This window comes from Anomaloglossus baeobatrachus, chromosome 3, assembly GCF_048569485.1.
Source record: "Anomaloglossus baeobatrachus isolate aAnoBae1 chromosome 3, aAnoBae1.hap1, whole genome shotgun sequence".
In the NCBI taxonomy this organism is placed as follows: Eukaryota; Metazoa; Chordata; class Amphibia; order Anura; family Aromobatidae; genus Anomaloglossus; species Anomaloglossus baeobatrachus.
In genome coordinates this window covers 42281830-42294156 of record NC_134355.1, presented here as the reverse complement: position 1 = coordinate 42294156, position 12327 = coordinate 42281830, and the positions used below count along the sequence as shown (strand labels likewise).

Here is a 12327-nt window from a genome sequence, read left to right as displayed (position 1 = left end):
GTCCTGCCTATCTAGTCTCCAGCCGTCCTGCCTATCTAGTCTCCAGCCGTCCTGCCTATCTAGTCTCCAGCCTTCCTGCCTATCTAGTCTCCAGCCTTCCTGCCTATCTAGTCTCCAGCCTTCCTGCCTATCTAGTCTCCAGCCTTCCTGCCTATCTAGTCTCCAGCCTTCCTGCCTATCTAGTCTCCAGCCTTCCTGCCTATCTAGTCTCCAGGGTTCCTGCCTAGCTAGTCTCCAGCCGTCCTGCCTATCTAGTCTCCAGCCGTCCTGCCTATCTAGTCTCCAGCCTTCCTGCCTATCTAGTCTCCAGCCTTCCTAGTCTCCAGCCGTCCTGCCTATCTAGTCTCCAGCCGTCCTGCCTATCTAGTCTCCAGCCGTCCTGCCTATCTAGTCTCCAGCCGTCCTGCCTATCTAGTCTCCAGCCGTCCTGCCTATCTAGTCTCCAGCCGTCCTGCCTATCTAGTCTCCAGCCGTCCTGCCTATCTAGTCTCCAGCCGTCCTGCCTATCTAGTCTCCAGCCGTCCTGCCTATCTAGTCTCCAGCCGTCCTGCCTATGTAGTCTCCAGCCTTCCTGCCTATGTAGTCTCCAGCCGTCCTGCTATGTAGTCTCCAGCCGTCCTGCCTATGTAGTCTCCAGCCGTCCTGCCTATGTAGTCTCCAGCCGTCCTGCCTATGTAGTCTCCAGCCGTCCTGCCTATGTAGTCTCCAGCCGTCCTGCCTATGTAGTCTCCAGCCGTCCTGCCTATGTAGTCTCCAGCCGTCCTGCCTATCTAGTCTCCAGCCTTCCTGCCTATCTAGTCTCCAGCCTTCCTGCCTATGTAGTCTCCAGCCGTCCTGCCTATGTAGTCTCCAGCCGTCCTGCCTATGTAGTCTCCAGCCGTCCTGCCTATGTAGTCTCCAGCCGTCCTGCCTATGTAGTCTCCAGCCGTCCTGCCTATGTAGTCTCCAGCCGTCCTGCCTATGTAGTCTCCAGCCGTCCTGCCTATGTAGTCTCCAGCCGTCCTGCCTATGTAGTCTCCAGCCGTCCTGCCTATGTAGTCTCCAGCCGTCCTGCCTATGTAGTCTCCAGCCGTCCTGCCTATGTAGTCTCCAGCCGTCCTGCCTATGTAGTCTCCAGCCGTCCTGCCTATGTAGTCTCCAGCCGTCCTGCCTATGTAGTCTCCAGCCGTCCTGCCTATGTAGTCTCCAGCCGTCCTGCCTATGTAGTCTCCAGCCGTCCTGCCTATGTAGTCTCCAGCCGTCCTGCCTATCTAGTCTCCAGCCGTCCTGCCTATCTAGTCTCCAGCCGTCCTGCCTATCTAGTCTCCAGCCGTCCTGCCTATGTAGTCTCCAGCCGTCCTGCCTATGTAGTCTCCAGCCGTCCTGCCTATGTAGTCTCCAGCCGTCCTGCCTATCTAGTCTCCAGCCGTCCTGCCTATCTAGTCTCCAGCCGTCCTGCCTATCTAGTCTCCAGCCGTCCTGCCTATCTAGTCTCCAGCCGTCCTGCCTATCTAGTCTCCAGCCGTCCTGCCTATCTAGTCTCCAGCCGTCCTGCCTATCTAGTCTCCAGCCGTCCTGCCTATCTAGTCTCCAGCCGTCCTGCCTATCTAGTCTCCAGCCGTCCTGCCTATGTAGTCTCCAGCCGTCCTGCCTATGTAGTCTCCAGCCGTCCTGCCTATGTAGTCTCCAGCCGTCCTGCCTATGTAGTCTCCAGCCGTCCTGCCTATCTAGTCTCCAGCCGTCCTGCCTATGTAGTCTCCAGCCGTCCTGCCTATGTAGTCTCCAGCCATCCTGCCTATCTAGTCTCCAGCCGTCCTGCCTATGTAGTCTCCAGCCGTCCTGCCTATCTAGTCTCCAGCCATCCTGCCTATCTAGTCTCCAGCCATCTTGCCTATCTAGTCTCCAGTAGCACAACTACAAAACAAGAAACTGAAGATGTTTCTAGTAGACATGTTACTAAGGGATGTTATCTGAGAAGGAGAAATGTTAAAGTTTAGTATCTTGTGAGTTCTCTTTACGGCCGGCATTTCTCCGCACACAGGAAGCCATGTTTCTATTACTCATAGCTCGGAGAAGCTGTAAACTCCGGGGTGAATGAAAACAACGTGAGCAGCATCTATTGTCCGTGATTCATAGACGTGTGCTGCTGTCAGGACCACGTACGCTCCCATTATTTCCTGCTGGGTCATATTTTGCTCAGGGGAGACTCAGGAGCTCAAACAGGAGGGGGCAAACCAAGCACGGAGTCAATCAAGGGACCAGACAGAGACAGATGGAGGCTTAGTATATTTAGCCTCAGAAGACCAGTGAAGCCGAGTGCATTCAGATATAACGTGACATGAAAACTGGACAAATCGCAGCCTTTAACGCGGTATTTTCATTAATTATAACCTTCATTGGCCTAAAGTGCGAGGATTTCCAGAGGAGCAGGCGTTTACAACTACAAAAACTCCCCACCCAAAATAAAAATCTCTGCCATGATCATGTATAACTTTTTATTTTGCTAACAATGTGAGGTCGTGTTTGCAAAATGGCGTAGCTTGAGTTGCCAATGCCAGTATCTTGCACCCCCTAACGTGTGCCGTCCCTTCCACCAGTCCAATATGGGGCCTATTATCCCCCCGGCATATGTATTGTAAGAAAATACTAATCTAATCATAGTTTACCCTTTGACCCTCTCGATTTGTTCTGCAATTTGCTAACAATTTCTATATAAAATTTAAAAACTAAAGTTATACATTATTATAATATATTTTACTGCATATGGTGGTGCTATAAAAAAAATAAAAAAAATATTATTAATATTTATTACATTAAACTAGCTCTATGTCATGAGTGACAGATAGCCATGTGGTTTCTGGCAATAGAAAGTCACAGCGTTTGGCTGTGCAGAATGTCCCTGACTTTCTATGTTTCCTGCTGTCAGTATTCATTGGTATAGGTAGCTTTCCTGCTGGGTTTTCATCTATTCCCCTTTAGGACCCAGCAGGAGCTAAACTTCTGTCCAACTGCTGATTATCAGTATTCCCCTTGTGCTTATAGCTCCCATCTTCCCTGGACTGATGCTGGTGATATTTTTCAGTTCATTCTAGCTTTGGTTGCAAGCAGGTGGCTTGTCTTCCTCTATAGTATTATTGCTGGAGCTTGCTGAACTCCTGCCTGTATCATCTGTAGATAAGTAGTTCATGCTTTTTCCCCCGTGTGTCCCCCTTGCATGTCTTGCTTTGGTGTTTAGTGGGGTCTACGAAGAGCTCATCCCATCCGTTCCCTATTTAGTTTGAACTACCGTACTTATCTACAGATGATACAGGCAGGAGTTCAGCAAGCTCCAGCAATAATACTACAAGCCACCTGCTTGCAACCAGAGCTAGAATGAACTAAATAATATGTCACCAGCACCAGTCCAGGGGAGAAGGGAGCATTTAAGCACCAAGATAATACTGATGATCAGCAGCTGGGTGGAAGACGAGCTCCTGCTGGGTCCAAAAGGGGTGAGATGAAAATCCAGTAGGAAAGCTACCTATACCAATGAATACTGACAACAGGAACAATGGAAAGTCAGGGAGCATTCTGTGCAGCCAAACGCTGTGACCTTCTATTGCCAGAAACCACACGTGACACACCCATTACACCGACTGCTTTCATCTAAGGCCTGTATAGGAATATAACCTCTATCACCAGCAAACACCAAGGGGAAATGTGGGTATTTAAGGACACAAGTGATGATAATTAACAGCTAAAAGGTGAGGATATCTGCAGGGTCCTAAAAGGAAAGGTATAACAGACAAGATACATAGGATACCATTTACACCACAGCAGGAAGAATAGAATGTGAGGGAGCAGTTTGTGTAGCCAAAGTAAGTAAGAACCTGGGTCTTACTGAACTGAAACAGATAGCATTACCACTGTAACAATAACTTTCAGTCCTTGGACAAGCACAGACGATACATTTTGGGCTCAATGACAAACTCGGCTCTGCTACATCTCTATATTTAGTAGAACTATGTTATGATGAATTGCACATTACACCGGATCTTCGCTCTGACATCTGTTGATGTGAATTTGCAGGAAATTATCTAATTTCTGTTCATCTCAGCGAGGAAATCCTGCGCCTATTAGGACGGCAATCTCGTAATAAACACGTTGTGTTCCATATGGAAAGCGCTCGTTACATGTAAACAGATGAGTGGGTACAGCAGCCGCGTGTTGTCACTGTTCACATTTCTTTTCTTGCTTTTATTTCAGCCTTCAGTGCCATCCGTACCGACCTACAAGACGTCCATGTCCATCCCGGAGTGGCTGCAGACCGTGCAGAGATACATGAAGACTCTTCAGTATCCTTTCTATCATATTGTCTGTATCAGATGGATAAAGTGACCCATAAATGAGCAGAATGCTACTACTAACAACATACACTAGAATATGAAGAGGAATTTAACTTCACCCCACCCTCGCTTTTATTTGGCGAGGATACGTGCAGTGTGCTGGGGGTTGCCTAAATCCTCGCAGGTGCAATATTTTGGTAGGGGGCACAGGTGAGGTTACACAGCAGAGACACAGAAATGTGGAGGACAGCACCCAAGAAGAGTCATAATAATAAATCTTTATTTTTATATAGCGCTAACATATTCCACAGCGCTTTACATACATCAGGAACACTGTCCCCATTGGGGCTCACAATTTAAATTCCATATCTGTATGTTTTTGGAGGAAACCGGAGAGCCTCGAGGAAACCCATGCAAATATGGGGAGAACATACAAACTCCTTGCAGATGTTGTCCTTGGTGGGAATTGAACCCAGGACCCGAGCGCTGCAAGCCTGTAGTGCTAACCACTGAGCCACCGTGCCGCCCTCAGAGTCATGGATTGTGGGTGCACGGATACCCTTCCCTAGTGGAATTGAAAGTCTAATTGGCAAAAAATTTAAAGGCAAATTTTTCCACGCCAGCTGGCGACTCAATAGATTGTTGGAATTGTTTAACACTGCTCCTTTCTCTACTACCTCTACTTGCCTAGAAAAAAAATGTTAGTGATAGGTTCCTTTTAGATCCCTATCCACTCCAGTTCCTATTCTTGGTGGTCCCCTTCCAGTTCCTATTCCCGGTCGTCCCCTTCTGGTTCCTATTCATGGTGGAAGTTAGATCCCTATTCACTCTGGTTCCTATTCATGGTTGCCCCCTTTCAGTTCCTTTTCCCCGATGGTCCCCTTCCAGTTCCATTTCTCTGTGGTCACCTCCCGCTTCCTATTCCTGGTGGTTCATATCTACTTCCTTTTCCCAGTAGTTCTCTTCCGCTTCCTATTCCTATTTGCCCCCTTCCAGTTCCTATTCCTGGTGGTCCCCTTACAGTTCCTGTTCCCGTCGGTCCCCTTCCAGTTCCTATTCCCGGTGGTCCCCTTCCAGTTCCTGTTCCCGTCGGTCCCCTTCCAGTTCCTATTCCCGGTGGTCTCCTTACAGTTCCTGTTCCCGATGGTCCCCTTACAGTTCCTAATCCTGGTGGTCCCCTTACAGTTCCTGTTCCCGATGGTCCTCTTACAGTTCCTGTTCCTGATGGTCCCCTTACAGTTCCTGTTCCCGGTGCTCCCCTTACAGTTCCTAATCCTGGTGGTCCTCTTACAGTTCCTGTTCCCGATGCTCCCCTTACAGTTCCTGTTCCCGGTGCATCCCTTACAGTTCCTAATCCTGGTGGTCCCCTTACAGTTCCTGTTCCGGGTGCTCCCCTTACAGTTCCTGTTCCCGGTGCTCCCCTCACAGTTCCTAATCCTGGTGGTCCCCTTACAGTTCCTGTTCCCGGTGGTCCCCTTACAGTTCTTAATCCCGGTCAGGTCCCATTCTGGCTCTTATTCCTGGTGGTCCCCTTCTGGCTCTTATTCCTGGTGGTCCCCTTCCGGTTTGTTTTACTCATTGTCCCCTTCTGGCTCCTTTTACTGGTGATCACCTTCCAGTTCCTACTCCCGGTGGTCCCCTTTCGGTTCTTATTCTTGGTAGTCCCCTTTCAGTTCCTCTTTAATCTTGTGGGAAGATGGCATAGCATATCAGCATATTGCTGCAGCAGCCCTTCATTATTCGTGTGTGGTGCTTAATGGCAATACCTGGCTCTGCACCACCTAATTCTTCCTGGAATGTAAAAACAGAGTGGCGAGAGGCCACCATCGTCACCACCGAACCAGGAGCACTATAACAAGCTAGTGCTGTGGGATTTTTTTAATTGTTTTTTCATGACCTTTTCTGCTTTCTTTAGAACAATCATTTAATGGATTATAAGCAGCACTAATTTACTAAATAGAAAACAGGAAGGAGAGGGAGGAGGGGGATGCAGCTGCAGCTTCTCGAACTGTGCTTCAGGGAAAACATAAGGGCGAGAGCAGGAACTGCAGAGGGGAGACTTAATCGATTAAAATCACATAGCACACTGCTGTATATGGAGTTTTCATAAAGTTTTGTAACTTTTCTGGTTTGTGGTACAGTGTTCCCTTGATGCTGACAGCAGTGATTCCCTTGGTGGATTTTTGAGTCTCAGGGATCCAGAAGTAGGGTTACTTTAAGGTGAAGTTAAACATTGGAAATGGTGATTTATATGCACAGCTGGGAAGTGTTTACAAGTCGCTGACAATTGCTGGGCCGGCAGTGAAGCGTCAGTGTGTGCGGACCACCTTAAGAGGATGGATCTATCGAGCTGCTGTAAATTGTGCAGCTGCGAAGGTTGCAAATGGCTGTAAAGTTTACACGTTGCCCGTATATTGCTAATCTGCCGCACCATCAGCGGACCCTCGTTTAGGGAACTCCAAGCATTGTGGTTCATATATAGACCGTGAAATCTGCCTGTCTGAACCCGGCCCTGGACATTGTCTACACAACGCTTATCATCTATCCTGGGGGGACCCAAACCCTGGGACCTTCATCGATCCCAAAAAAGGTGTTTCCAAAGTCCCATGTGTGATACAACAGTGATGATCCATTCACTTTCCAAAGAAGCGGTGTCACACGTCCTCACTGCTGCACATTCACCCTGGGGACTTTAACCTCCTATTTTAGGGATCATGTGGATCTTATCAGCCCAGACCCCTAAATATCTTACAATTATCCTCTAAATGGATAGGTTGTTTATAGGTAACACCTTTAATCTTATGCATTACATAGAAAAGATCATCCCTGATGTTTCCATAGAAAAAGTATTAGTGACAATGACATGGTTGTATGAAGAATTGTCACACTAAATTCCGAATGAATAGCGAAGAGGGAGGGCAGGGAAGAGGGTAACCCTGTGTCTAGGGGAGGGGGAGATGGTGATGTGATGCCCCTGGACTTTCAGGCCGTCACAGGGTACTGCACAAGCTGCCCTTCCATGCAGTTTTCCACCTCCCTCTTGGTTCTGGGTCCCTATCTAAATGGTGTTGCCTCCAACAGCAAATCAAATCCTAGATACACCCTGCACCACACCCACCAGACACACCAGTGGATGGCTTGAGTGGAATAGAGTCGCCCACCGGTGGGTCAGGAAGGGGAGGTGAGGAGTGTAGTGAGTCGGTCAGAGAGTTGGAAGGAGAGAGGTTGGGAAGTAGCCCTCGAGCTGTGAGGAGCTCAAAGGAAGTCGGGAGCGGTGGCTCCTGGAGGAACTGTCTAGGTTGCAGACGGTGGTCTGGGCCTAGAGGAGTTGGACCCCCGGTCGCAGGGGATTGAGGTTAGATGCCTGGACCTGTAGAGGAGGACAGCTGGCAGCCTAGCACTGTCAACGGTCCGGGCCCGAAGGCACGGTGGGGTACACGGACTCTATGTCGGGGAGTAGCTTCAGGCAACCCGATAATTCACCTGAGGAGAACAGAGCCTTTATGATCTGTTCCCACCCACTCCAGAATCGGGGCATTAGCGCAACGAGGGGGATAGGAATTTCCAATCCAAAACGATCCAGAAAATCACAAGCGTGAGCTCTGAGAGCAAGCTGCCACACTTAGCCATAGTGGGGAGCGAGGCCCAGCAAGTTCCACACTACCGGGCCACCAAGTTGAAGTTAATCTAAGTGCCAGGAGGCAGGTCACGGATCACCAGGCAACACCATTGGGGACGGGACCCAGACGAGCTCCCCTCAGCGACAGCGGTACCCAGAGACTTGGTTTACCCGGTTGTCAGTGTCTGCTTATGGACTGAGTGAGTACGAGAGTGACCCCTGCACCCCACGGCACCCTTCACCAAGTTCTGGGGCATCCCCCTACCTGTGGAGGGCTACGACATCTTGCTGCCCCACTTCATCACCCCGGGTACTCCCAACGGCAGCGGCGGTACTCCCCAAATTACCGTACACCACGGGTGGTGTCAGGAACTATATATCAACTCCCCTGTAAATACCCCTTTTCATTTGAGTGGTGGCACGACCCCCAGGTACGGAGACCCTCGAGCCACAGCGAACTCGGATCCGAGCAGCTCGGCTGCTTCCACGGGGGCACAGTGACCCCTGATAAACCCTTCCGCTGGCCTTTAGCATTCCTAGATAAGTGCAGAACCTATGCACCGAGCAGGATACCTGGCCCTAGCTGACCCTGAACTGGGCCCTAGGTAATAAACTGGCGGGATGAGCGCTAGTCAACCGCACTAAGTCCTAAAGAATAAACAGGGAAAACAAAGAAGGAAAAGCAAACAAGCAACGTATCTCCAAGATGACTAAGGGCGAGGAACCGCAACATACAACAATGGTTTGCCAGATGATTATAAGCCAACTGCTTGCAATCAGATCTCCACAGGGTCCTAAAGGGGAAAGAGTGAACCCTTACAGAGAAGACACACAAATCTCCATTTGAACCACAGAGGAAAGGATGGAAAATCAAGGAGCAGTATGTGCAGCCAAATGCAGCGACCTTCTGCAGCCAGACACCACAGGGTTGTCTGTCAACCGTGACACACCCGTGACAAGAATCTGTCTGTCTATAAAGTAAAAATTAGGCAGCACTCCAAAAATTAGAACAACGGAATGGCCCTTTATTCAGACCATATAATGTGGTGACATCCCTGACCCTGTGTTCTCTGCCTTATTGGGATGCTAGTCACTACTTACGGATAGTATAGACGGGAGGGTAGTCAGACAAGCCGGGATCAGGTAACAGGAGGACATGACAGGACACATGGAGTAAACATAAGTGCAGTCAAGTCACAGGCCAAGAGTCAGAATTCCAGGTGAGTACATATTAGATTCAGGGAGCAGACAGAGACGTGGTCAGGTAACGGTCTGAGGTCAGAAGCCAGAAGGTAATGACAGGAAGAGGAAGTGGGCAGAGAGGAGTCAAACAATGGTCCGGGGTTAAGAAGCTTAGATCAGAACACAAACACAAAACAAGCCAAGAGCACAACTGAAGAACCAGAGAACATGACTGGGAGGAGCATGCTCAGTAATGAAATAGCAATCACCAAGAAGATGGAACACCTGAGTAATCAGCACCTCCCAGAACCTGCATGGAATCCTGCGCTGTCAAACAACCTGTCAGCCAGTGCTCAAAGAAACACAGCAGAGCATTTCCAAATGCAAGATGCTCTGCATAGAGGAATAGTGACACTCATCTCCCATATCTCCCTACATTATACCTATATTTGTTACAGCAGCTCCTCTTATAATGCTGCCGCACTTTTATAATCCCCTGTCTTTAGGTTTTGAGCTGTGTTACTTTCCCGCAGTGAGTGATGAAACGCGTTTCTTCCTCTTTGGCGCTGGGATTCTTACACCTTCTGAAGACACAGCAGCTCCTCTCCGATAGACATTCCGCATATTGCTGCGTACTTAACCTCATTTGTCACTGGGACAGTTTTGCTCTTGTGCCAGAAGCCGCCCTGGCCGGTGCCCTCCATCATGATTTGGCATGTCACTTAATCGGGCAGAGATGCCAGCTTGCAGCTGTCTCACGTGCCCCGTCTCATTGCTGGAAACCAGCTGTTTCCTTAATACCAAATCCATTCTAAATGCATTCTGGACAGACAGAAAAAAGAAATTGTATCAGTTGATAAAGCGTCCGTGTTCCCCAGCTAGAGCGCCTGCTTGTCCTTAAGTAATCCTAGGTATGGCAGCTCAAGAATGTAATTGAGCTGCAATACTTGGCACGTCCTGTGCACAAGAGTGGCGCTGTTTCTAGGGAAAAGGAATAGATTTAACGCATTTGTTAGGCTTGTCCTGAATGGTGGATTGAGAGCAGATACACAGTAGATGAAAATTAGGTCAACCCTCAAATTTTTGCCGCCCATCTGATATGACGGCCTCCTGATTCTTCCCTGACAGACAAGGGGTTAATTGACAAGGCCGCAGCTGTTTCCCCCACAAGGCCGATTCCTGGGGAACTGACAGCGAGCGTATATTATATGGACATTGGATTCCAACCCATGAAATATATATATACGGGGTGTATATATATATATATATATATATATATATATATATATATATATATATAATATATATATTCCTCGGTACTGTCACTACCAATCTCCACAATAACACAAGAAAAACTACTATGGTAGCTGCCACCACCAATCATTTTACAGGCAAATTGGGCACCTGTTACAGGTAGCGTATGGCTTCGGGGATGCAGTTTATAGAGCAAGAGGAATAAAGCAATAACATTTTATATAGTTAATCCTCCCAAAAAATATAGAAAAGATGTTACAAGGGTGACAATACAATTGCATAAAATGAAAGGGATAAACAAAGGAAGATTACTACAGCTGGGTCTGTGAAATGGCTAAGGTATATGGAGGGAGGTACTCCTTAAGGGAACGGACAGAACCCACAGCAAGGTGTACCTTCCAAGGACTGACGAAGGATCAAACCCAATTTCTGCTTTAGATCAAAGTTACTCCCACATACTTCCCCTTGATGAGTTCATGTTGGGGTTGTTTGTGGGATGTGCTCAGCCCTTCAGAATGTTATGAGATACCCAAATTACAGGGTATCTTCGTCCCAGATGGTAGATATTGTCATCATATATCTTATCACAATTTTATCTTTATATAGAGAGGAAACATGGTATGTATAGCATCATCTATCTGACCGATATTAATTTGGGGCTGATGCACTGATCGCACAATTATATAAAAATATGCATGTTCTTCCCCTCGTAATCGCGATGCCAGAAATCTATCTCCCATAAATATCTGATCGATGCAAACCCTAATATTCACATCTGGACACAGGAGACTAGAGTATTTACAAAAATATATGCTTTGATGAGAGGAAGTTTATGCTTGGGAAGGCAGTTCTCCTTCTCTGCATAAACGAATCTCAGACTTGTGGTCTCTTTCCCAGCAAATTTTCCTGCTGTAATTACCTGGCCACTGCAGGGGGCTGCTACTTTAATGGAAATTGAGGTGTTATATCTCTTTCCCTCTTTCCCTGTTATAACAAGTTTCATATGTTCAGTGTGGAGGGTGGATATGTCTTCTCTAGAGGTGTCTTATGGATTTTAATTTCTCTTTGACACCTCCCCCTTTTAAAGGTGGCATGGGAGACTGATTTACAGATCGTCTTCCAAGCCCTTCTCATGACACAACCTCCATGGAACTTACAATACCCTCTCCCTCTTGGACTCAGAAAACAGCTTCTCTGTTAGGTCACTCGCCTCAAGACTGACTAGATGTATTCAGAAGCGGCGTTGAGGCCCCAACCTCACAGGAACCCTCTGGGACCTGCTGTGGGTTAGTAACTTGTTCTGTTATCATTCTGGAGAATGACGGCTGAAGGCAGCTCATTACCTGCATTCTTGGCACTGTGACTACGTGTGACAGCGGCTATGTGGGCTATCTTCACGGGGGATAACAACACCTTTCCATCAGACTTTGATTTCTCTCTAGGACAGGGGCTGTAATTAGGATCTTGGAATTTGAACCCCCAATCCTTATAGTTTTCTGGGATGAGGAGAACATGTCAGAGGCAGTGTATGTATTGCAGTTGTGTCCATTGCATGTATGAAGCAGGTTTATACACCACGGGTGTCAGCTGTGTTCTACAGCTGGCACCCATTAACTTCTTCAATAGAAGTTAGGTCTGTTTGCAGTGGTTTACCTTTTATTTATTTATCCCATACTGTGAATGTCGAAACAAAAAATAATCAGAATTGCTGTTTTATGGTCACTTCACCTCCCAAAAATGGAATTAAAAGAGATCAGAAAGTCGTATTGATCCACAGTGTAAATTATTAATACTTTAGCTCGTACAACTGCACCAAAAGTCCCCCAAAATAAGTTATAAATAAGTTATTCTTCTTGGAAAACAAAAAGGGGCGCAGGGGATTCTGGCACCTAAGGGCCCATATGAGCCTGGAGGAGACTGAATTCTAGGTATATTGGTCTTCATGTTCCTTGAAACCGATAACAAGCA

At 47.7% G+C, this 12327-nt stretch overlaps 1 protein-coding gene across 2 annotated transcripts in view; it reads left to right on the top strand.

The window, feature by feature from the left end:
• VASH2 (vasohibin 2) overlaps positions 1 to 12327 on the top strand; it is a 112260-nt gene that overhangs the window by 41024 nt on the left and 58909 nt on the right. For both annotated transcript variants that reach the window (XM_075339148.1, XM_075339149.1), the window contains exon 3: positions 4225 to 4313. In XM_075339148.1, the coding sequence (XP_075195263.1) occupies positions 4225 to 4313 (89 nt within the window). The remainder of the gene's footprint in view (positions 1 to 4224; positions 4314 to 12327) is intronic.